Consider the following 25,216-nt stretch of genomic DNA (forward strand, 5'->3'; position numbering starts at 1 on the left):
TGAGAGAAAATACGAAACGCAAAACCCCGTGAAAAGCAAGGCGGTCCGTTTTATCTCGGTAGGATTCGAAGAGTGGTTTGGGGTATGGAAAAGCAAGGGGAGCAAGTGGAGCCTATGGGGACTGGGTGCGCGTGCGCACTCTGTGTTTGGGTGGACGGTAAGGGGAAGGCGTTAGCAGAGCTGAACTTTAGTCTTGTTTCCAGCTCCTCCGCAGCTACGGCATACGGCCCTCTGCGACTCTGAGTTCATTTTGTACTCTTTCTTCCTACTGCTGGAAGGCGCCGGGCTGCTCTGCTTGCAGGGGCCACGCCTCCTCAGTCTTCCTCTTTCCATAGAGAGACTGCTGCCCTCTTCTGGAGTGAGGAGGTTATTTGCAGAGAAATGCTTCACTCGGTTCTGCTATTGTAATCTTCCATTTAGCTCTCACTCCAAGGACGAGGTGAATTTTTGCGACAGACCCTGTGCTTTGAGGAAGGCACTGTTTCTGTTGACAGCACACACAGTTGTGTATACTTTGGAAGGTCTGCAGAGGGAGTTTGTTTTGGTGGAATTTGAAGTGAGGGGATTGGGGGGGGGGTTCTCCTGTTCAGATAATTATGGGAGAGATGAGAGTGGGGTCTAGACCAGCTCCAGATCTGGGGCTGTGGCATTCTGAACCCCATTTTCCTTTGGGGGTAAAAACTAGGAGTCTGGAGTGGCTCAGCTGTTTTTCAGATGGGGCGAAAATAGGGTGATGGGTTTGGACAGAAGATGGGGTACTCCGTGTCCCCTGCCCTAAACCCCTCCCCTCTTCAGGGCAACTTCACTTTGAGCAGTTTTGATTATGGGGTGTGAAGAGAGAGACTGCAGCCGGGACAATGTCCTCAAAAGTCTGCAAGCCACCGGGCTACACGGTTTCCAAGGTCCCTCTGAACTGGGATGATGGGATTTTATGAACTTGGGCCAGAGACTTAGAAGCTGAAGTCACACCCCAAAAATGTGTGTAAGTGTTGCGGATGTTTTGCAGGCAGACAGCCCCGAAGACATGCGCAGCTGGATCCAGGAGATTGGAGCAGCTGTGCAGGCCCTCAAGTGCCACCCCAGAGTAAGTCACTTCCTTTCTGGGCCCCAGTGTCCGCTTCAAGATAAATTAGCTTTGAATGGGCATGTTTTATTTGGTTATGTAGGCAGGCAGCCCAGCCATGAATGCAGCTGAGCCATAGGCTGGCTCACTTGTTTTTCTCTTTCAGTTAACTTGGGGACATTCCCCTGCCCCCATTTTGGTTTGTTGGTGGACATGAGGCTGGGCTGGACAGAGAGATGGAGTTTCTAATGTGTCCTGCAAGTCCAGTGTCAAGCAGATCTCCAAACATATGTAGTGAATTCTGCTTAGTGTTTGTATTTACTTATGTACTTATTTATTTTTGAAATGCGTTTATATTATTTTTGGATTTGCTGTGTGGCCCAGACTAGCGCTGAGCTTCATGACCACCCTCCCGCCTTAGCCTCCTGGGGAGCAGGGACTGCAGGTACCCCTGACTGATACACTTACTTGGGTTGTGTAGCCAAGTGTCCCTGTTTGAGGTGGTGACCCTGGGTGGGTACTTTTCTTGAGACTTTGGGATAAACACTGTGAGGAAAATTCTTATGTGGTCTTTTTCTTCTCTTTCTGCTTCCAGGAACCATCCTTTTCTAGATCCGTTTCTTTGACTCGACCTGGAAGCTCAAGCCTGGCAAGCGGGCCTAACTTCATCTTGCGGAGGAGACCGGCAGTGGAAGAGAAAAGGGCTCTCTGTAAGGCCCCTTCTGTGGCCTCCTCCTGGCAACCCTGGACACCTGTCCCCCAGGCTGGGGAAAAGCCACTGTCAGCTGAGAATGCTCCGGAGGACTCTTTATTCCTGCCTCACCCTGGGGAGAGCAACGCTACCGGGGTACTGGCGAGTTCGCGGGTCAGGCACAGGTCGGAGCCCCAGCACCCCAAGGAGAAGCCATTTGTGTTCAACCTCGATGATGAAAACATACGGACCTCTGATGTGTGATATGCAGTGCCCTGGTGTGCCGGAGAGACGGCTCTGTGACTCAGTTTCTCTGCCGCGGTGGAGGACAGAGGCTAATGGCACTCACAGTGGAGGGACCCATCCAGCTGGCTTTTGTTTTTGTTATTATTTAATTGGGGGAAATCGCTAGGGTAGACCCACAGGCACACTCCATTGCCTCTTGAACGCCCCTCTTTCCCCAGGTTTCATAGCGAGGGGTTAGTTTTAACTGTTAAAACTGGGGCAGGGGGTTCAAGTCTAGTTTCACCTCTAACCGAGTACCCTCCCCGCCATTTGTATTTCTCTTATTTTCTTGGTTTTGTTTCCAGTTTATATACAGGATATCAGGCTAAGAGCTGGTTTCACCTACCCCTGTTTATTGGCTGAAGCGTGGGAATCAGGCAAAGGGTTACCATCAGGACTGAAAGGCCTCAGGTGTGGGAGACTCAGGTTGCAGCATGATTGGGCTTCACCTGAGAGGTGGCCGTAGAATCTGGGGAGTGAAGGGCAAACTTCAGAATGTCTTCCTGGGCAGTTCCCTCAGGACGCCTCCCAGGGGAGGAGAGGGGACCTCTTGTGAGTCATGAGGGCTAATTAAACTGTCATAGCCACTTGTGGGAATTACGCTGTCCTCTTGCTCCCCTGTGACCCCCAGTGCTCTCGACGTGGATGACAGAGCTGCAGGTCTGTTTTCTGTGTCCGGCCCCGAGGATGGCGAGGATGGCGTTATCAGTGTTAAAACGTCAGGACCCTGGAGATCAGAATGGACGTTTCCCTTGAAAGCATGTTATTTGAGTATATGTGTGATGGTTAAGTGTAGAATGATTTCGTGTGTGTGTGTGTGTGTGTGTGTGTGTGTGTGTATGTGTTCAATCTCTATCTCAGAGCCTTAAGGTGAAGCAGCTCCCGAGAGGAGTTGGATGATTGTTTATGTCAGTCATGCTTCCCAGACAGGAGAATGGTTCTGCTTTGGCACAGCCGGTCTTGAACCCCTGTCTCTGAGCTCTTTAAGAATGGGTCGGCATTTGCCTAACGCTAAGTGCTTGTATATTGTGCACCCTGCTGATGGACTTGCTTTTTAGACTTTAAGTTGCCCGGTAAATGAAGCATATAGTAGGTGGAACCCTAGCATCTGATAAGATCCTATACACTCCCCAGTGGAGAGACAACAAAGATTTTTTTTCTAATGGTTATATTTTTCATGGACTAGAAACTGGGAATAAAGAAGCTGAATCAAAGGAAAAATTGTTGGCTAGGGATTTCCTAGGTTCTAGAAGAATTCAGAAGATTGGATTTCCACCCGAAATCTAGGGTGTGGCTTTTCCATTTGGCAATATACTATTTTCATTGCCTTTGGGGGCATTTGTCTATCAACCTTGAGTAAACTGTGCTACCAGAGACTTATGGCTCTCCCTACAAGGAGAGAGGATGTGGCTCATTCCTATCTGTGTAACTTTTACCAGCTAGATAAGTTAGTTGTGTGTTTTAGTTAGAAACTTGTAGCTCAAAGAAGAGACTTGGAGACATTTTTATTATTATTATTATTTAAGCCAATCACCACTCTTGTGTCTATAGTTAATGCAAAAGAAAAACAGGCACAAATCTCTGTGTGAGAGGAAGTGTGTAAGTGTGAGAAAAGTGTGTTCTTTCAAATGTGGCTAAAACCCTGAAGCTGGTGCCACACTGAAGACTCCCGAGCTCAACGTGTGGGAGCTGTCCCCCACTTTTAAGTTTGGCCTGTGTTCCTGGTCTAAAAAACAAAACCCACTGGATCTCCTTCTCTTTTTCTGTTCTCCATCTCTTTCTCCCTCCCCCTTTATTATTGTTTTTTAAAAAGAATTTTTGTGTATTTTGCTTTTCATAAACTCTTGGTTTGGGAATTATTTATTTATGAGTGACCAAGGTTACAGCTTACTTCAAAAGTCAAATTCTAAAAGCCCTTTGTCTCTCTGGTTTCAACTTAAAATCTTTCTCTAGAAAATTCTTTGGCTGCTCAACAGAATTGCTCAATGTGAGATGAGGAAGTAATGAAAATAAGTCAGGAGCTTGGGAGTGAGCTTTACACATCCCCTGACTCATGGGGATGATGTCATCTTCTGGTGTTTAAATTGCAAAATCTGTCTGTCTCTCTCCAACACACCGTTAGCTAGGCTATTACTGCCGCATTAGCTGGTCATTATAGAAAACTGATAGTCTCATTAAGTATTTTGAGATTGTCGTTAGGTTAAACCCAGTGCAGTTTACATTATATAAATAAAGGGAAAGTACAGAGTTTCAATGACTCTACCTGGCCAATGCACGAGAATTCCGAGTTAGATCATTGTTAATATAGTTTCAGTGTTGGGAAAGCATAATCATCTTTGTGAAGTCCAGAAACATTCAAATTTTCAATTCTTATTTCAGAATTCCCTTTCTGTCTGGATTTCTGACCAGTTGTATACTAATCTCCCCGTTTAAAATCCATTTGCTTTTGCTGGAGTCTTGCTACGTAATTCAGGCCAGTTTTGAACTGGTAATCCTCCTGCCTCTGCCTCCCGAGTTCTTGGATTACAAGCATGTACCACCATCTCCGGCCTATCACGGTATTTTATTGTGAGTCAAAGATCAGTGCATGAACCTTAGGTGTTCGATGTATAAACTAGAACCCTGGGGGCAGGGGAAAATAGAGTGTGATACAGTGTGGATTCGTGGTTAAACGTACGCTGTGGATAAATCAGAAGGGATTTCTGAATTACAAAAAGTACTGCTTTTTAAATGTATTTGTATTTTTTTTTTTTTTTTTTTTTTTGTGGAATAAAAGCAGTCTCTGAGGTCGGGTTCTTCTACAAGGCTCCTAAGGCAGCATTCTTGGCAATTAAAGAGCTCACCATCCATTAGCCTTTGAAAAATTTGATGGACTTGACTTGCTTACCAAGGTCAGGTGAGAATTAGCAAAAATACTGTGCCTTTCTCATTTTGTGGATTCTGATGAGGGTATGGAAGACCACGGCCTAGAGAGGGACCTCAGGTCAAAGCAGTGGAATGCCTCTTCTCCAGGTACAATGCTGAGCTCCTGGGGAAAGATCTAAGGCCCAACATCTTAAATGACTCTCCGAATAAATAGCAGATCAGCCGTTGAACAGGGGATTTGCCATTTTCAGTATTAACCAAATAAACAGCCATCTGGTAGCCAATGGCAGCATTTTGGAAATTAGGTTTCCCCTGTCACTTCTAACTTGGATTTTTTTTTTCCTCTCTAAAATTTGTTTTTCTCAGTGCCCCCCTTCCCTCCCTTCTCTCTGGGTGTTATTGCCTGCTGGAGCCAATTACAGTCAGTCATACTAGGTAGGCTTTGAATAAAGTGAATGTCTGGCAAAAACACACAGCGTGACCCCTTGGTCCTCTGTTTATGAAGGTGTGGCATGTCCCGTTTGAGCCGGTGTTGAGCTGTGAAACACACCTCCAAGGCACTGAGCTAAGTGCATGGAAACTCCAGCTTCTTATGTTGTGTGATTTCCTAATTGGTATGTAGCAAAACGTCATTTTCTAAAACTGTTTGGTTGCTTGTTTTTGTAATAAAAACGTGAAATATTGAAATCTGGTCGGTTGTTTTCTTGGTCAGATCTCGTGGCCGTGGGTGGGTGGTCACGTTTGTCACTTGACCCATGACTAGAATTCCTCCCCCCATGGCTTATAGGTGGGTGGCTCTGGTTCTGGGGTGGCACGGGTGGTGGGTGATATATGGGTGTGTGTACCCAGAAGTGAGCCAGACGCTGTCCTTTAAAAAGTCTGGAGGCTGGCAGAGGCGGCACCAAGGCCAGGAAAACGTGTTGCTTATTTTAGGCCAGTTGTGAATCCTGAGTGGAGTAACTGGAGAAGTGAAATCCAAGAGGGCAAGGAACAGGATGAGCTCCCAGGCGCTCTGGACTGTGTGGGCACAGTTTCTCCTGCTGTGGCTGCTGCTGCCTGTTCCTTGGGTGGAGGCCAGGAGGTCCAGAGTCTCGATGCCCTGTCCCGAGGTCTGCGATGTCACACGTTGCCCGCCACTGCCCACCTGCTCGACTGGCACCGCTCCCGTGCCCGACCGCTGCGGCTGCTGCCGTGTGTGCGCTGCGGGAGAGGGTCAGGAGTGTGGCGGGACCCGGGGCCGGCCGTGCATCTCGGGGCTGCGCTGCGGTGCCCCGTTCTCCCGGGAGCCTGCCGGGGGCGCATGGCTGGGCACCTGCGGCTGCGTGGAGGGCGTGGAGGGCGCGGAGGTGTGCGGCAGCGATGGGCGCACCTACCCTAGCTTGTGCGCGCTGCGTAAGGAGAACAGAGCGGCGCGACTACGGGGCTCGCCCCCGGCAGTGCCCGTGCAGAAAGGAGGCTGCGGGGACCCAGGTGAGAGAGGTGCGGGGCATACCCCCCCCCCCCACTTATGAGTTTTCCTAAGAAGGTGAAGTGGATACTCTTGAGTTTGCTCGCTCGCTCGCTCGTGGGGTCTGCCCTCCTCCAGCTCCAGGGAGTCAACCTGTTGTGGCTATTTCTGCTGTTCTTGCCTGGATAATGTGGTCTTTACTGGTTTCCACCGGGATTTTTCTTTCTCCTTTTCTTTCCTTTGGTATGACAGGCTGGGTTCTTCCATGTGCTAGTCTAGAGAACCTGCGTAGGCAGGGGGACGGAGAGATGCTGAGGAATTTTGAGATGTGACATCTGCATTCAGGGAACAAACAATGCCTGCCCTCACCACGGACCACTTTTTCCCCAGGGACCAGGAGTGCAGGGCGGCTCAGGAGGAAGTTTAACTTTATCGCAGCGGTGGTGGAGAAAGTGGCGCCCTCTGTGGTTCACTTGCAGTTATTCCGCAGGTAAAGGTCACACGGAGGGTCAACTACCCCACCTGAAAGCTGTGCATTATCTGACCATTAAAAAATAAAAAAGCCTGCTGTGAGAAAACCCAGGTTCAAAGAGTCGGCTGGGGTATAGCTGGGCCGTGGAGCTCGTGCGAAGCAGGCACGGAAACCTCAGGTTCCCGCCCAGTACCCGAAGAAAAATTATTAAGAGTTATTTCGCTAAAGAGCAAAGGGCCAAGCATGAGGATTCTGGCTTCTAAATTCAAATTTCACCCGTGCACGTTGGTGGCTGGTGTTCCTTTTCCCCCCATACTCCACAAGCAAAGCTTAAGGTTGACTGTCGGAGCTAATCAGCTCCCTGTTTAGCCTAGCCAGCAAGGAAACCCAGATCGGCAGAAATTTAATTTGTTCTGTTTACGACGCCAGTTGACAGAGGAAACTAAGAGCTAGATGTTGACACTGTGACAGCGGTGTGAGCCGATACAGTGTTAGCGCCAGGTTTGGTCTCTTCTCAGCAGATAACCCACAGGTTGTCACTCTGGCTCGATGTGAAGGAGGAAGCAGTGTCTCAGGACCTGGTTCTGATTTGTCATCAGAAGAGATGGCCGGGACATCCTGTGGCTCAGGATGGAAATAGACAAGGAAAGGGATAATGCTTGAGAAAACTCCTGGGGCTCTGGTTGATAAATGCGATGTTTCCTGTGTCTAACAATGTCTGGATTCCCCAGTCCCTGCCCTTAGTTCCTCTATTGCCTTGTTCCGGTGCAGGTCACCTCTCACCAACCAGGAAATCCCTGCCTCCAGTGGCTCTGGGTTCATAGTGTCTGAGGATGGACTCATCATCACCAATGCTCACGTCCTCACCAACCATCAGAAGATCCAGGTAGAACTCCAGAGTGGGGCCCGCTATGAAGCCACGGTCAAAGACATCGACCATAAACTGGACCTCGCACTAATTAAGATTGAGCCAAAAGTGAGTAGTCAGGAGCTAAGTCGGAGTCTTCACCTTTGTGAATTTCACAGCTTATTTGCTGATATTTATTTTCTTGTAAGTTCGTTCACCATATCTTTTCTCCGTATGTAGGGTACATGTGTCCCCACTTCCCCCACCCTTCCCTAAACCCTGGTGTCCCAGGCTTCTTCTTTTTAAGACAAAATCATGAGTAATGTAGAGATTAAAATCTAGAGCTCCAGCCTGGCAGTGGTGGCGCACACCTTTAATCCCAGCACTCAGCGGGGAGAGGCAGGTGGATCTCTGTGAGTTCGAGGCCAGCCTGGTCTACAAGAGCTAGTTCCAGGACAGGCTCCAAAGCTACAGAGAAATCCTGTCTCAAAAAACAGAAAACAAAACAAACAACAACAACAAAAAAAAAAAACAAAAAAAGAAAGGAAGGGACAACCTAGAGCTTCACTGAAACCTCACATTCCCTCAACGCCCCCTCCCTTACACTCCAGCCCCCTTCTCCCACCTGCTGTGTTTCCAATCCCTCCTCAGCAAATGAAGAACCTAATCCCCAAAGCTGCTGTGGTACAGACTCCAGGTTCTTTGGCCTACCTCCTTTGCTCCACCCCCATCCCTGGGCAGGGCAGGTGACTCAGTCTGGAGAACCCAGAGTGGGCACAGGGGTGGGAGGAAAGGGTCAGGAAAAGGGATGGCAGAGGAGAACAGAGTGAAGTGTGGACTCCTACCCCTGGGGTACCAACTGGACTGGGTACAGAGGAAACGACACAGCTCGCCCTCCCCCCCCACTCCCCCACCTCCCCAGGAAAGGGACCCTGCAGCTTCACGCGCCTTCCTTTGGGAACAATGCTAGATTGTTTGCCCTTCTGGCATGGGCTACAGAGTCAGGCTGGACGGCATTCCCCTGCAGTCAAGGCTGCTCTTGCAAGGTAGATTTTCCAGCTGCAGTGGCAAACTCTCCAGGTTCAGGCTCAATTCTTGATATGCATTTCCTTTCTCACGTGGGCCTGTGTCCCTGCACCAGGGTCTCTGCCTCCCTCTTGAGGCTCTTATTTTTTTTTTATCAGTTTCCTCTGTCCACTCTGCAGCAGGGGCTGCAGCTCGCACACCTCTGAGACTGAGTTGCAGAGCTTCAAAGCAACAGATGATTGTCTGGCTGAACCTTTCCAAAGAGAACACCTGGGTGTACTCCAGCATTATCGACCTCAGCTTCAGCAGCTTGGCAGGTGTTCCAATTTCTCTCTGCAGAGCTTCCAGGTCCTGGGGTTCTTGGGGGATTTGATTGCAGCTTCACCTTCGTAACCTTCAAGGCACCTGGGTGGCCAGCACAAGGCCCAGGGGAGATGCCCTCTGTGTTGCTTTCCACTTGGGCTCCTACCTGACTCTCAGGCTTCAAGGTCTTCAGGCCCACTTGGGCTAATAGGCCTACTCTAACCTGAGGTCTAGAGTAGTTAGCCCTCTGCAGAATTCATGCTGGTGGGGATGGGGAGATCTCGCATACTGTCTGTCAATATTTGCCCAACCCCTGATTTGATTCCCGGCCCACCCATAGGGCTTTATAAACTTAGTCAAGTCCAAGGGTCAGCCCACCCAGCCTGGCTTCAGTCTTTTTGGTCTGTCACTGCCATCCGACAGGAGGGTTGAGAAGGCCAAGTCCAAAGTCAGGTGTTCAGTCATGGGGAACAGGAAACCCAAGCTGGGGGCCTCGTGAAAGGAGGCCTAGCCAAGGGCTTCACTCCCCATGTATGTTTTGTTCTTGCTACCCATCAATCCCCAACAATCTCTATTGTCTATAGCACCCCCCCCCCCATTTCCTCTATGATTCCTTCTTCAACAGATGCAACTTTTGGGGAAATCATTTGCAATGCACCCAAACCTGCTGGTTACACTTTGAGGTCCTTGCTGTACAAGATATGATCTGCAGCTGAGAGATTGTTAGAAACCCTGGATCTCAGACCCATCCAGATCTACCAGAACCTGCATTTTAATAAGCTCCTAGGGATTTTAGGTACACACTACAGTTGGGTGATCTCTGAACTGGTTGTGACTTCACTCTGATAATCAATGTTCGAATTGGAATAGTGTTAAGTGAATTGCTAACACCAGATGAACCAATCATCGATTACTAGTAATTTCTATACAACTTCGATTTCAACATTTATTTTTAATGATGTATATTTGTGTATGTGTCTGTGCAAGTGAGTGCAAGGTGCCCCTGGAGGCCGGAAGAGGAACTTGTATTCCCTGGAGCTGGATTTAGAGGTGGTTGTCCACTGTCTAACATAGGTACTGGGATCCAAACTTGCATCCTCGAGAAGAGCAGTACATGCTCTTAAGTTCTAAGCCAACTCTCTAGCCGCTACACCTACAAGCTTCGATCTTAGGGATGATCTCAGTTTTCTTAACAAAGTGAGAGTTTGGTGGGTCCTGAATCTGAGCAGGAAGGAAGGCAAGGCTCTATGCGAAAGGGTGCTGGTTCAGGCCGGTGTCACCTGTCAGCAGGTACTGGCTGACTGTGCTCTTATTCTCCCTCTTTCCTTTCTTTGTCCCTTGCCCCCATGTGCAGACTGACCTTCCTGTGTTGCTGCTGGGGAGATCATCTGATCTCCGGGCTGGAGAGTTCGTGGTGGCCTTGGGCAGCCCGTTTTCTCTGCAGGACACAGTGACTGCCGGGATCGTCAGCACCACACAGAGAGGTGGCAAAGAGCTGGGGCTGAAGGATTCAGACATAGACTATATCCAGACAGATGCCATCATTAACGTAAGTCGCTGGGAATCTGATCTCAGCCAGGAAGGTATTGCTAGAATAGAGTCAGAAGAAAACTTTAGAGTGATCTTGTTTTTCTTTGGTCTTTTGAACATTCTCAGAAGATATCCCTAAGGGAGGGCTGGAATGTCCTGTTGCTAGAGCCCAATGTTTGATATAACTGGCACCCACCCTTGGGGCTTGTCACAGAGGTCACCTCTGTGATACCGTATGGGGTCGTTTTGCTTTGCTCTGTACCCACACTGACTTTAGGATTGGGAGGGTGACAGGCATGAATTTGGCTGCCTTGGGAAGCAGGTTGCTCTGGCAAAGCTCATTAGGAACTCTATATAAATGATGAGGAGAAATGTATCTGTTTGCTAACTGGTGGCTTTCTCGACTTTTTTTTTTAGCATGGGAATTCCGGCGGCCCACTGGTGAACTTGGTAAGTGGCCGCTTTCCTTCCTGTTTCATATTTCTTCTTAACTTGAAACGCGTTTCAAAATCTGTGATGCGGACTTGGGTACCACTCTCATGGAGGAATTAAGGAATGATGCTTTTTATTCTTGGGTCTTAAGGAAATGGGTAGGGAAAGCTTTAGAGCCTGTGAGGGTTTTATGCTGCTGGTGTGTGCTCTCATCTCACCAAAAGCACCAGGGACCTGGCTTATTTCAGAGTTTTCCTCTTTTACATGCTTTCTGTTGCCATTGGATAGTTACCCAAAAGCCCAGGAGATTAAACTCTGACTTCTGTCAGAAGACCAACTGTGCTATGTATGTATATCCTTGAGATCACAGTTCTTTTACATATGAATGATCCCTCATCTAATAATGCTGATTGGATGGTACAGTCTATCCAGGTTTTTAATCTTCTGCCTGCTCACAGACGGCAGAAAAGTCATATCCAGAATCCATTGTTCTGCTGTGTATTTATTCTTTGATGTATGTTTGTTTTTCATGACAGGGTTTCTCTGTGTAGCCCTGGCTGTCCTGGGACTTGGTCTGGAGACCAGGCTGGCCTCAAACTCATAGAGACCCACTTGCCTCCTGAGTGCTGGGATTAAAGGCATGCACCACCACTGCCTGGTGGTGTGGTTTATTCCTAATTGAATCAGTGCCTCTACTGGTGATGCTGAAGCTTCTCCTTGCTCACCTGCATGAATAAGTATAGTACCCCTAGTCTCAGGCTTCTCCTTGAACTGTTACTTCCTTTTCCTTTTCAAACATCCTCCCCCACCTTAGCTCTGGGATGAAACCCAGGGCCTGGGATGCACATGCTGGGCAAACACTCTGCCACTTAGCTACAGCATTGGCTAACACAGTGATTCCTCCTCGTAGCATTGTGCCCATCTTCCAATTATACAATGTCTTCATAGAGCAGGGATGGAATATAGAATTGTAGGCCATATTCCAGAATTGTTAAGTTTCCATTTGTATTTTAATACGAATACCTTTTCTGCCGTTCTTGTTGCCCAGCAATGGCTAAGAATGGCGAAGGGTGCAGGCAGGAGAGTGTTTTCTGCTTCCCTGTACCAGCTTTAGCTCACCCTGCTTCAGGAAGGGCAACTGGTTTCTGACGAACAGGTCTACTGAAATATTGCTAATTTGTAACAATTCAACATCTTTTGGCTTTTCTTGTTTATTTTTAGACTCCTTTAAGTAATTAAGGGGCAAACGCTTCTTGTGGGTTTTGTTATTGTTATTGTTTTGTTTGTTTTGTTTGAGACAGGGTCTCCTGTAGCCCCATTTGGTCAGGAACTCAATAGGTAGCTGCGGATGACCTTGAACTCTAATCTTTCTGCTTCCACCTCACAGGTGCTAGCATTTGGGAGGTTGATGCTATTTTGGTATCTTGTGTTCTTATTTGTATCAAAATGTAAACTGTAGCTCATCTTTAAAAATGAGTGCCATTTACTAACAGGAGAATGAACTAGGGAATAATACTATTCCACAGTAGCCTTGGCTTTCTGAAGTGACAAAATGTAACCTGTATCTGTGAAGTGCCACTTCCTTCCCCCGGGCATGCTAATTGCCCAGGAAGATGACATATGTTCTCCGCAATGAAGAAGTGGATTCTCCTTCACCCTCTTGTTTTGACCCTGTGAGATTAGTTTTACTTTCCTCTGCTGGTCCTGATGTTGCATGGTTGGGTGTGCAGAGCATCGTGATTTAATGCCGAGTTTCCCCTTCCTTTCCAGGACGGCGATGTGATTGGTATAAACACCCTGAAGGTGACGGCAGGAATCTCCTTTGCAATTCCCTCAGATCGGATCAGACAGTTCCTGGCCGACTATCACGAGCGCCAGTTGAAAGGTGAAAGGAGTTGGGGGGGGATTTAGCCCCTCTGTGGGCACTCCCACTTTTGGAGGCCTGACTTCTTTATGGTGTTGAGGTAGCAGGTCTCAGAGCCGTAACAGGAGTCGGGTAATTATACTGGGGCACTAAGCACAAAGTTAATGTGAGACATCCATGAAAGCGCTGGTATTGTACAGTTTAGAAACGAACCCACTGAGTGGAGCTGCGCCTGCGCTGACCACAGCTGCTCTGTGGAGCTGCGCCTGCGCTGACCACGGCCGCTCTCTGCAGCAGATGATATACAAGGCTAGACGGTCTAACAGGAGACTCTAGGATCTAGGTGTCTCTTAAGCTGTGCCAAATGGAAATAAGCCATGTTGTGCATCATACGTCATGACCTTCCTTTCCAGGAAAGGCTCCTTCACAGAAGAAATACCTGGGTCTTCGAATGCTGCCTCTCACTCTGAAGTAAGTACTGGGTAACTAGGTAACATGTCATCACTTGGCAGTCTTACCAAAAAAACAAAAGCATTTGGACAGCAGTAAGGGGACCCCTGTGATCACAGACTCTGTTGTAGGGCTGTGTCTCCCTCTGCCAGTCCCAGTGTCTTTCATTCTGGCTGGTTACTTACATCATGTCCAGAGATGTAAAGCCTTGGCCTAGGGGAGGGGCCAGCACACAGCAGGGGTGGCTTGTGATTGGCTGGATGGAATTTGCCTGGGTGCCTGCCGGTCTCCAGCTGAAGAGATGGGGAAAGACATAGGCTGTGTGCCTTCTGATCACATCCAAGTCTTTTCCTAGGCCTGAGGGGCTCGTTGTGTTTGCTAACCATTGTACTGTTCCCAGCCTCCTACAAGAAATGAAGAGGCAAGATCCGGATTTCCCTGATGTGAGTTCTGGAGTTTTTGTCTATGAAGTGATTCAAGGAACGGCCGCTGCAAGGTAAGTGACGAGGCCTTTGCCCAGCCTCCTGTGTTGTTTCTAGGCAGGCACCAGGCTGAGCTTGAAGCACCAGCATCCTGGTCACGGCCTATACACACTGTACACTGAGCTCCTGAGAGCTGCCCAGTGTGACTCGGCAACACAATTTAAAATTGTGTTTTTAGTTGATATCAAGGAAAAAAATAAAACATCAGAAACAAGGCAAACCATTTTCTTATTTTCTTTTTCGTTTTCAGAAGAACTGTATTTTGTGTTATTTATGTCATTGGATGAGCTATCAGAGCATGGGGGAAGACTGGGTGTGTACTATTTTATGTGAATGGCAAAGGCGTATAGAAAAGTGCAAAATATTTGTCAAAACTTCACAATTTTTATTTTGTGTTAGAATGACAAAATTTTAGATTTATGGCATTAAATAAGATGTGCTATTAAAGGTAACTTTATCTGACTTTTTTTTAAAAAGGTGACTACTCTAAAATCTAAAGCACGGCTTGCATTACATTTATGTTGGGCAGTGCTGATAGGGGTCACAGTCTAGGTTAAAATTAATTTTTAAAGAAATTACCAAATTTGCCCAGTGGTGGTGGTGGCACAAGCCTTTAATCCCGGCACCTGGGAGGAAGAGGCAGGTGGATCTCCGTGAGTTTGAGGCCAGCCTGTTCTACAGAGTGACTTCCAGGATAGGCTCTAAAAAAGCTATAGAGAAACCCTGTCTCAAAAAAAAAAAAACCTACAAAACAAACAAACAAACAAAAAACAAAGAAACCCCAAAAAACCAAAAAACAAAAAAGCCCCACAAAACCCAAAGCAACAACAAAAAGCAATTACCAAATTAAACCCCTCTCCTTTTTTCCAGCTAAGCTGTATACTACCTCCTAAACATATTCTTTCAATGTTACAGGTTATTCCTGAATAACTAAGTTTTATGTTAAGTTATTAATGACTTTTATATTAATTTTAGAATGCGGTGTTTGTTTTCATGTGTATGTGCACATGTGCGTGTGTGGAAGGCAGAGGTAGATGCCGAGTGTTTTCTTCAGCCACTCCATCTGATGCTTTGAAGCAGGGTTTCTTTCTGAACCTGGAACTCACCAGTCTGGCTATGCTGGTTGTCCCCAGAGCTCTAGGGATCCGCTTGTCTTTGCCTCCGCAGTGTTGGGATCTCAGGCGTGTGCCACTGTGTCCAGCATTTTTTAAAAATAGGTGTGTGGGGGATCCAAACCTTCCTCATGCTGTGTGGCAAGTCCTTTACTCTGAGTCTTTCTGAGCTCTTTACTTAGTGAATTTTTGAGACATGGCCTCACTGTGCAGCCTAGGTTAGCCTGAAATTTGTAATCCTCTTGCTTCTGCCTCCTGAATGCTAGGATTCCTGAATGCCAGGATTATAGGCATGGGCTATGATGTCCCAGTTATTCAGTTATTAATAACCAAAAACTAAGGATAAACAAATGATTTCAACAGTTCAGTAATTATTAGTTAATGAGAACGGGAAGGATTAACCAGCTAAGCAGGGCTCACAGGGACTCAAGAGACTGAAGGGACAATCACGGACCCTGCAGGGGTCTAAGCTGGGTCCTCTGCATCTCAGTGATGGTTCTGTAGCTGTGTGTTCTCGTGGGATTGCTGACAGTGGAGGTGGGGGGTGAAAAGGGAAGAAATAAAGAATGGGAAGGATTCAGGGTTCTCTGAGGACCGAATGGCTGACAAATGGCTGGGCTGACACCTGTGCTGCTAGATCAAACAGCCCTGCGGAAGGTTTGGCAACTGTTTCCAGCTTTGCTTTAGAATATTTAGTATCAGGGAGAGGCAGCTTCTTAGGCAAATGTTGCTCTCCTGGGCCCTGCCCTTCCTTTAGTACCGCTCACTGTTTGCTTTTCAAGGGCTCAGCAGTCTGTTTAGACGTTGGCAACACTGTTAGACCTGGAAGAACTCAAGGTACCAGCAGTTTGGCATGGCCAAGTGTCAGGTCTCACACTACTAGATTTGGCACTTCCTAAGCTTTTCTAGACTCTCCGGGTCCCCACCCTGCTGTGCCCTTGCCCTTATTTTAACTTCTGATCCAAGGCCAGAGAACTACTCTCAGCTCTTGAAGTTGTTCTCAAAGTGTGGTGTGCCAACAGTGGCGGCATCAGCCGTAGCCAGACAGAAAGGCAGGCCTGAGCCCCCATCCCTGAATCAGACTCCCCCTCCCACTGCCATCCCATCGCCATGCTAGTCTTGAGCTCTGAATTCTCTTGTCCTGACTTCCCAGGTGTTGGGGTTAGCTGTACACACTGTGTAAGATGAACCTTCTCTCTCCCTCTTCCTTCCTCTCTCCCAAATTCTCCTGCACTCTATTAAACTCTATGATTTCTTGCTTCCTGGAGTTCATGCCCAGAGCCTTGTGTGTGCTAAACACCTGCTCTACCACTAGCCTACCTCCCCTGGAGAGTATTCATTTTAAGCAGGATTCCCAGGTGGGTAGTTACACGCATGTTGAAGTGAGAATCGCTGCTGTCAGTCTCTCGACAGCCCAACATCCATCCTTGCTGGCTTTCAACTGCCTATATTTAATAACTACTAATAATTACAAACAGCAGCTGGCGCTTAGGAGGCATTTATTACATCTGAGGAACCAAAGTGTTCTTACACAGTTGTTGGAGTCTTATGACATAGTCCTTGTTTTTAAGAGGAAGCAGCTGTGTTGAGTTACACAGAGGCCGGAGAGGAGGTGTGCACCCTGGCTTCATTCCTCTACAGCCCTGACTTTGTAGTTACTCTCCTTTCCAAGAGGCCGAGTTGACTTAGTGGCCAGAAGATGGATTTTCAAGTCTGAAAGACACGGGAGCAAATCTCGCTTTAATCTCTTGGAGGCTGAGACACGGGAAGAGGCCACTTATCCTTTGTGGGCTAAGTTCCTCATGTTCAGAGGACAGTAGGTCATGCCACAGCACTGCTTCCTCCTTGTCCCGCAGCTGCTGTCCTTGTTCCTACGGATTCCTTGCCTGGAGCTTTGCCCTTCCTTCTCTTCATACCCCAGTGCCCCCCTGCACCCTGCCCCCTTGATGCGGGCCAATGAACTAGGAGCCAAGTACATGCTAAACATAGCCTGTACCCTGAGCTATACCCTGAGCTCCTTATAGCTTTCAAACTCCATATATCTTGGTAATCTGCTCACAATGTCATTTTCCTCTTTTTGGTTTTTGGAGACAGGGTTTCTCTGCAGCTTTCGAGCCTGTTCTGGAACTCGCTCTTGTAGACCAGGCTGGCCTCGAACTCAGAGATCCGCCTGCCTCTGCCTCCCAAATGCTGGGATTAAAAGCGTGTGCCTAGCGTCATTTTTTCTTGAGTTTTGTGTTTTTATTTTTTTTTAAACAGCATCTTTTGGAGTCATTTAATTTTTTGTCTTTTTCTCCCCCCATTCTTACCCTTACACACCCAACTAGCCTGTCCACGTTTTTTGCACTTTGCTTTTGGAACTGGAGTCTGTATCCAGAATATATATTTCATGTGGGGTCAATGTGTTGACTGAATAGAACGACAGCTCCGAGTCAGAGCTGTAAACATCTGGACTTGGAAGCGTGAGTGGCGACTGGTGTACTGGACACAGAACATCTGGGACACACAGCAGCTCAAGCTCCAGTTCCAGAACCCATGGGATGGGCTGTCCAGTCAGGCTCATCAGAGCACAGCTTCCCGGGGAAAAACACTGGGCTTGGCAGTCTTGCTAGTGGATTCGGTAATGTTTGCAGTGAACACAGGGCAGAGGTGAAGAGAAATCAGAAGCTGAACTGTCCATTCCAAGGGAGATCCAAGGGAAACGAGGACTCGGCTTCTCCCAGAATTCTCACAGGGTGTTAATATAGGAAACACAGGGGCTCGTCGTCCTCCAGCTGCCCTCACAGCTGGAGGGCTTCAGGCTAGTCCTACCTTCTTGGTTTATGTCTAAAGATCAGTGAAACAGTGGGGCAGTGTGTGTGTGTGTGTGTGTGTGTGTGCGTAGGGGAAGGAATCAGACAGACAGACAGACTGACAGACTATACCCCCCAAATGGGAATGAGTAGAACTCTTCTGCTTTTATCAATCTCTATTTTTGTTTTTCAAGACAGGGTTTCTCTGTGTAGCCCTGGCTGTCCTGGAACTCGCTCTGTAGACCGGGCTGACCTCACACTCAGAGATCCGCCTGCCTCTGAGTCCTGAGGGCTGGGATTAAGGGCGTGCACCACAACCAACCGGTGGTTTCATCGTCTTTCCTTTTCCTTTCTCAGCTCGGGGTTGAGAGACCATGACGTAATTGTCAGCATAAATGGGCAACCTGTCACCACCACAACTGATGTCATCGAAGCTGTTAAAGACAATGACTTTCTCTCCATCACTGTGCGCCGAGGAAGTCAGACCTTGTTTCTGACAGTCACACCTGAAATAATCAATTAAGTATCTTACTCTGAAAAACAAGCTAGCAAAATCAGTTATAGTACATGGTTAGTATTGAAGAAGTGATAAAGGTGGCAGGGGCTTTGGGATGTCAAGAAAAATGGATGGTTTGAATGCATGAATGTACGTTTGTACACACACACACACACACACACACACACACACACGGATCTTGAGGTTGAGGGTGTTCCTCTGTTGCAAAAATCTTCTAAGCCATGTGGAAGCAGCATGGTGGTCTGGTAAAATTGAAAGACAGAAAACAACTGGAAAACAGGCAATTCCCAACTGAATCGTGACAGGAGACTTTGGTAACCTCCTATATAGCCACAGCCTGCTATGTCACACATACGTACAAACAAACTACCTACCAAATAGTAAGAGTCTGAATCTGGAGTAAAAAGGCAATCACGTTTCAAATAATCCTCCTTTGTATACTCAGTTTCCCAAGTTGTATCACATGCTTGGCCAGGGATTGTGGGTAGAAAAGTCATCAATTACAAGACAGACTGAAACTGATGACATCAGGTTATAACACGGGAATATTAGTCTCAAAATGACCACTTTAGCAGTAGAAACAATTTTGGTCCTCCAGTGTTTCGAGACCACTTCTTCCATTAAAATAGTTGTTCTGAATCATTTGTAGACTTATATGTAGGTTCTTCCTTTTAACGGAGCTTTCAAACACTCAGACATTTTACATAGTGAGCTGTGGTAGGGCCAACTCAGGGCTTAAATAGTTTATTCTGGGCAAACTAGTTTTAGTTACTGTCTTCCAGACTTGGGAGGGTGCAGGGTCAAACCCAGGGACCAGTGCATATTAGGTGAGCACTCACCATCGAGCCTTCCAGAATTAAAAAAAAATCTATATCTATATATCTATATCACAACCCTGGATCTCCTTAAAGTCTATGTGAAGCTTGATTTGTGTATTTTTAAGATCTAGTTTCTTCACAGTTAACCTAAGAATACAACCGTAGTGTGTAGGGACTATGAATTGACTCTTTCAATTGCTATCGTAAGCAGGGTTAAGGTCAGTGTGATGCTTCCAAAGTTTTTACAGTTGCCATCTTTAATAACGTGAGAACAGTGATATCAATCAAGGATGCTGAATTCTACAAAATGATGCTGTTTCCAGGATTAATTTTGAACTCTGCTGGTCTTTATGTCAGTTATTATGGGAATGAATGTGGAGTAGCTCTGTTCTTTCGAGAACCCATGGCTAGTTGAGGAGCAGGCTCTTGGTCTGACCTGCCAGTTACATTATATTTAACGTCTCTTTTCAACTTAGATTTTGAAAGCTGCCTATCATTCAGAACGCTTTTCTTCCCAGTGACTCGGGACTGCAGAAACTTGGCTGGCTCCAACACTGTGGCACCCTGAAAACTTTTACTGTCATGCTTGTGTGGACATGAGTATTTCCTCCTCTCTCCCTTCCGACATCTGGACTTGACCCCAGCAGTCAGTATCCTCTAAGCAGGCATACGCTTTTCTTTCTAAGGGCATGCATTAGAGTTACTTGTATAGAATCCTTTTCTTTTTAAAGACACGGTCTCACTATGTCAACCAGGCTGTCCTCTAACTCGCAGGTCTGTCTGCCTCTATCTCCCAAGTGCCACAAATGAAACATACTCTAGCCTACACAACCTTTTTAAATCACTTTAAATATATGGGGCCCATATTTTAAAAGCTGATTAAAATGGGAAAATAGTAATTTTAGGTAGGACAACTCTGTTAATTCATACATGTTTGCCATTGTTGGATTTCAGAACATAATTGGAATGAAGAAATTACTGTCTCTAGAACACTCCAGAAGCCCAGAGTCAGGGCAGTGGCACTTGCACTGTGATGACCACAGGCCGAGCGACGACTAGAACAGGCAGGCTGCAGGAAGACCCTGCACACTCAGACCACAGCTTTCATTTCAAATGTTCACCCTTCAGCAAAAGGCAGGTTTTGAGCTTCATTCTTCATTGGAAACACACAGCAGATGAAGTTTTATTACTTTATTCTGTAATTTAAGTTCACAGAGTCAGAATTTTTGTGTGTATTAAATCCACAGTCTTTTCTATGTCATCTGGAGATTTCTCATTGGCACAGTTTCTGACCTGTGGTTAGAAATTCAGGGTCACGAAAGGCTGTGCATGGATAAACATGCACTTCGTTTATCCTGTTGGGTCCCCCTGCTCCACACGACTCATGATCCAGCCACACAGACATGGAGCACTTAAGACGATCTGAGGGGAGAAGTCATTAGTTTGCTAGTTTGTACATGAAGAAAGGTACGACTGGACTCCCACGACACTGTTGGCCATTTCTGGTCTGCAAGGTAAGGTTTGGATTGAAAAATTCAGTCCGAACTTCTAAAGAGGACAGTGTTGCCCTGAGAAGGATTTGGAGTTTGCAATAACTGGGCAGGCAGCCAAGCACTTTTATCCTTGCCAGCACGGGACGGCAGCAGCTTTAATATACAGTACACCAGTTGCTGCCATCACTGGGCATCAGCCCTCCAGTGATGAGCAAAATCAGGTCGACAAACCACCAGATCCCGAGTCCTCCCAGGGTCAGCAGCTTCCCGACAGCTGTTCCAGTGTGCCCCAAACAGAAACGGTCGACGCCGAAACATCCCAGGAAGAAGGAGTAGAGCAGCGTGGTTATAAAGTAGTGTCCGGTGTACCTGCATGGAGGGAGGAGATGTCTGCCTTGTGACAACCGACGGGACCATAAGAAAGTACACCAGCTGTTGACTGTGCTGCAGGGGCCTCTCACTCTGTTTCGGTTCTCTCTTGATACATTCACTCAGGTGTGGCTACTTGGGGGGGGGCACAAAAAAGCCTCAGGGGGATAAAGCCAAACAGCTTATTACATTCATGGGTCCTTATTACATTCATGGGTCCTAGAAAGGGGCAGGGCTACCACCCTACTGGGCTACATGGGAAGGGGAACATGGTAGCAGGATAGGAGGAAGGGGTAGGTCCAGGTTGCAATCTTTGCTGGGGGTGTTACAGGAAAGCCAAGGCAGGACAGATCAGCAATTTAGGATTGGCTACTTGGATAACCAGCAGCTTTAAGCTACATTCAGTGTGAGCTCTAGTGGCTTGATACATGACCTGGGATGATTAAGGAAAAGGAGTAGTCTCCTGGGTAGACAACCACTAGATGGCTCAGGGCATGAGTTGGCATATTTAGGACATGCTGACTAGGTCCTTTGCTAACACTGAATGTTCTAGTCTTGGAATGGGTAGTCTCTCTAGAGACATAAAAAAAGTTAACTATAGTATAACAGACTCTTGTGAGTGCTTCCCTATCTCTAGTTGCTCTTGCTAAGATAGGAAGGGACTTTAAGAACAGAAAGGGGCCTGGGGAGATGGCTCAGTGGTTAAGAACACTTTTGCTGCTCTCTCGAAGAGGAGCCAGGTTTGGTTTCCATCAGTGACATCAGGTGGCTCATAAGCACCTGGACCAGATGCCCTCTGTTGGTCTTTGCAGGCCCTGCAGTCAACAAGTACAAACCTAGCCACCACCCCCATGAACACACACACACACACACACACACACACACACACACACACATACAGACAGAGTTGGACTAGCCTAGTGCATCACAGACTGTGGTAGCTGAGGGTCTGGGGGCCTGTGGCTCCGCTGGCTTCCTGAATTCTTTTCCAGAGGAAATATTCTTAAGCTTTTATCTGCTGACCAATCTTTACGCTTCAGTGAGAACACTGGGTTGCAGGTGCTAATGTCACTACACATCACTAAGCATGAGCTAACAGTCTAAGCAGGGTCTGTATCTCTTGGGAGAATTTATACCACATTTCTTTAGGATCAGGTGATTTCAGCTGAGGAACCCCCGAATTTCTTTGCAAAACCTTGTTCCAGAATTCCTAAAGCAGATTTCGTGGGCTGGTTGCCGGTTTGGAGTTCTGAAGCTACACTGTCTGGCCCAGGGCCTGCAAAGCTGGGATGAGGGGCAGACGGAAAGACTCAGAACCCACAACTTCTGCTCCTAGGTGTTGCAATCACACTGCCTCAATCAGCGGGGCCTGCACACAGGCATTCTTTAAAACTTCAAAGGAAAAGTCCCATCAGCTGGCACCTCCATTACCCCCTTTCAAAGTAATAGCTGTGGCTAGGGGTGTAGCTCATTAGCAGAACACTTGCTTAGAAGGTGTACTGGGTTCAAATCCCAGCACCACACACGCAGTAAAACAATGAAAGTAAAACTTACTTTATACAAGGCTTATTCTCTCGTAGAAAGGTCCGGGGGCTGGCACACTCAATTCCATCCAGGGCTCTGCACTGGACTGCGGTGTGTTCCACATCACTGTAGGCCTGACCCCCAAACTGTGGAGAAAGGAACACAAACACACGTGCATCTTCACTAGTAAAGGCTGCTTTAGAACTGTTAATAATTCTAGCAGAACTCAGCAAAACTCTCAAAAGCACGAAATGCGGCGAGGACCTCAAGTGACTTAGCCCAGTCTAACTGTATACTGCTTTAAATAAACCTTGCTTTTCCATGACTGGCTTCTTCGGAATAAAAACAAACAAGAAACCTTAACTGCAGAGGTACACAATGGTTTGGTTTTCTTGTATATACAGGAACACAGTGAAGCATTTTTAGAATAGGAATTGACATGTCAATGCATACCAAGACATCTGCTGTAGATTTACTGTAAATGAACAGAATTAGAAATAATATAGACTGTCACCTGAGGACTTCACTTGGGCTGCTCATGGCTATAGGTTTCTGAGTCTACCCCTACCAGTATAAGTTTAAGTCCAAGCCCATGCGGTCAGAACCCGGGTATTACCCCTTTGCTCAATTCAGCTCCGATGGAGAGAGCAGAGTTATGCAGTCTTACCCGTGCCCTATTATTGCGTTCCCACCCTTTTCCTGTGTTCTCAAAGTGAGACTGGAGACAAGGATGCTCACTTCTCAGCCTCCTGAGTCCTGCCTGTCCTTAAGGGCTGGGGGAGAGTTTCAATCTTGTGACAGGATACATTCAGCTTTTAATTAAAATAATCAAAATTAAGTTATCTCTATGCAATGTTAGTCAGGCTTTTACCAATTACCAATAAAATGAAATTTCAATGTCTTTAAAATATTTCTCTACATACAGTTCAATTAAGAGCTGTCCCCTTGGTTGTGGTATTAGAGTGTTTTATTTCTTTGGGTCTGAGGTAGTAAAACAATGCCTTCCTCATAATCCAACACCAGGTTGAACCCTGCATTATGGCAGTGTTGAGTCAGTAGTGCAGGGTACATGAACCTCTTAGGTGTGGGCTGAGCACGGTGATGCATACCTGTATCCTAGCACCAGGAGGCTCAAGCGGTGGGATCATGAATTTAGGGATATCTTGGGCTGCAGAGTGAGACCATCTCTCCAGAACAAAACAAAACAAAACAAAACAAAACAGACAAACCAAAACCACAACAAAACTAAAACCAAACCAAACCAAAATTCAATGGGTTTTGAGAGACCAAGTAGGTACACCCACTTTAAGGATACTAATGTCTTTTTTGTGGACAAGTTAAACAGAACCGCTATATATGGGCTGTCCATGCATGCTTCAGCATGGCCAGGGCATAAATTTCATACATTCATTTTTCACTGTCTTCTCTCCAGGCTGAGAGGCCACTGCTACCAAAGCTACCAAAGGCTTCTCTGGAATGCTTTATTCTCAAACAAAAACATCACTGTCAGACCCCAGCCACTTCCTAAGGTCTACATCACCTGCATGAGCAACTTGTTCCAAGTGTGTGTGTAACCAAGAAAACCCAGTTCAGCAACACCGTTCCAAGGTCCACGGTCCCTTTCCCTCGTTCTTTTAAGAGAAGGCATGCTTTGAAAGGACAGATGACATTTTAGCTTTAACTTGTTAATATCAATGGCGAAAGGCACCAACACAGGTTGGATTTTGCATTTGGGTGTCTTGGGCACAGTCATTGCTAGTTCCCGACAAAAGCAAATGTGCTATTCAGCCACTAAACCTTGGTCCCGCTGGACATCTCCAGCAATAGTTATACGGATGGAGTTCTTAAAAAAAAAAAAGTCTCTTTATATGCCCTATGGTCTTCTGTAACAGCATTCAGCCATGCTTCCCACGAAGAGCGAACGTACAACAAACAAAAACCTCACCTTGAGACAACCATAACCAAGCTCTTGGGACGCAGTTGCATTTCCAACGTGATCCACTGGGGCATCACAATCTACAAACTCGTCGGGTCTGCAAATCATCAAGACCATCGTCAGCCCCCTTTACCAACTGCTATGCGAACGCACATAATCCCAGTTATTTTCCTTCCTTCTACACTGCCCCCTTCCTGCACTGGGACTTATACACGCTAGAGATGCTATCTACCATTGCGCTACATCTCCAGCCCTTTAAATTTCTTTTTTAAATTTTGAGACAAATTATCCAGGCTTGCAGGCTGGCTGGCCTTGAACTCATCTAGTAACCAAGGCAGGAGAAAGGGCGCAGGAAGTGGAAGGGGTCTACAGCCTACACCACTCTTTCCCAGGCTTTTTGTGGCAGGGGAGTCGAGAGTCAGGCTATCCCGGAATCACCTCCCGCAGGTGGAAGCAGCCTTCCCACCCAGCCGGGCCCGATCCCCGCTAGGACTGGCCCCAAGACCCCGTAAGCTTACAGGTAAGAGCAAAGGATGACCGGAGACTGGGGGTCGCTGTATTCCCAGCTTGGGGCTGCGGGACCCTCTGGGTGAGCGGAGCCTGAGGGTGTCAGATCCACTTCGGCCGTGGCATTAAACGAATGGCTCCGAGAGACACAGTGCAGCAGCAGCAGGTTCCCCAGCAGCAAGGCCGCCTGGCCGCAAAGCAGTAGGTAACTCACAGGGCAACCCCCCAGCACCATCTTCCCGGGCCGGTCCCAGAGACCTGGCCTAAAAACAAAGCCAGGCCGCCACGACCGACCCAAGACCCGGGCTGTCAGGCCTCTGCGTCGGCGCGCAGGTCGCCGACACACAGCCAACCGGTGCGCAGCTCGAAGTCCCGCCCCACCGCTACGTCC

The 25,216-nt window shown here is 47.3% G+C and overlaps 3 protein-coding genes across 7 annotated transcripts in view; 2 read left to right on the forward strand and 1 right to left on the reverse strand.

Moving 5' to 3' along the window:
- Plekha2 (pleckstrin homology domain containing A2) overlaps positions 1 to 5,591 on the forward strand; it is a 62,076-nt gene extending 56,485 nt beyond the window's left edge. For all 4 annotated transcript variants that reach the window (XM_048456397.3, XM_085680741.2, XM_048456398.3 and 1 more), the window contains 2 exons: positions 1,007 to 1,084; positions 1,659 to 5,591. In XM_048456397.3, coding sequence (XP_048312354.1) covers positions 1,007 to 1,084; positions 1,659 to 2,018 — 438 coding nt within the window. In that variant the 3' untranslated portion in view covers positions 2,019 to 5,591. The remainder of the gene's footprint in view (positions 1 to 1,006; positions 1,085 to 1,658) is intronic.
- Positions 5,592 to 5,725: 134 nt separating this feature from the next.
- Htra4 (HtrA serine peptidase 4) lies at positions 5,726 to 20,257 on the forward strand. 2 transcript variants are annotated; one of them, XR_015736217.1, is made up of 10 exons: positions 5,726 to 6,374; positions 6,742 to 6,841; positions 7,595 to 7,799; positions 10,354 to 10,548; positions 10,947 to 10,979; positions 12,732 to 12,846; positions 13,239 to 13,296; positions 13,676 to 13,771; positions 18,019 to 18,839; positions 18,900 to 20,257. XR_015736217.1 is itself a non-coding variant. In XM_048456394.3 (9 exons), exons 1-9 carry the CDS (start codon positions 5,900 to 5,902, stop codon positions 18,182 to 18,184), a joined length of 1,443 nt encoding a protein of 480 aa, XP_048312351.1. In that variant the 5' UTR covers positions 5,726 to 5,899; the 3' UTR covers positions 18,185 to 20,257. The 2 variants fall into 2 exon arrangements, 1 of the variants encoding a protein (XP_048312351.1); XM_048456394.3 differs by having other exon boundaries at positions 18,019 to 20,257.
- Tm2d2 (TM2 domain containing 2) lies at positions 20,173 to 25,159 on the reverse strand. Its single transcript, XM_048456395.3, has 4 exons — positions 24,837 to 25,159; positions 24,328 to 24,415; positions 22,413 to 22,528; positions 20,173 to 20,858 (listed from the first exon to the last, which is right to left on the reverse strand). The coding sequence occupies exons 1-4, from the start codon at positions 25,058 to 25,060 to the stop codon at positions 20,645 to 20,647; spliced, it is 642 nt and encodes a 213-aa protein (XP_048312352.1). The 5' UTR covers positions 25,061 to 25,159; the 3' UTR covers positions 20,173 to 20,644.
- Between the last annotated feature and the right edge of the window lie 57 nt (positions 25,160 to 25,216).

Source organism: Myodes glareolus, chromosome 23 (assembly GCF_982192425.1).
Source record: "Myodes glareolus chromosome 23, mMyoGla1.1, whole genome shotgun sequence".
NCBI lineage: Eukaryota > Metazoa > Chordata > Mammalia > Rodentia > Cricetidae > Myodes > Myodes glareolus.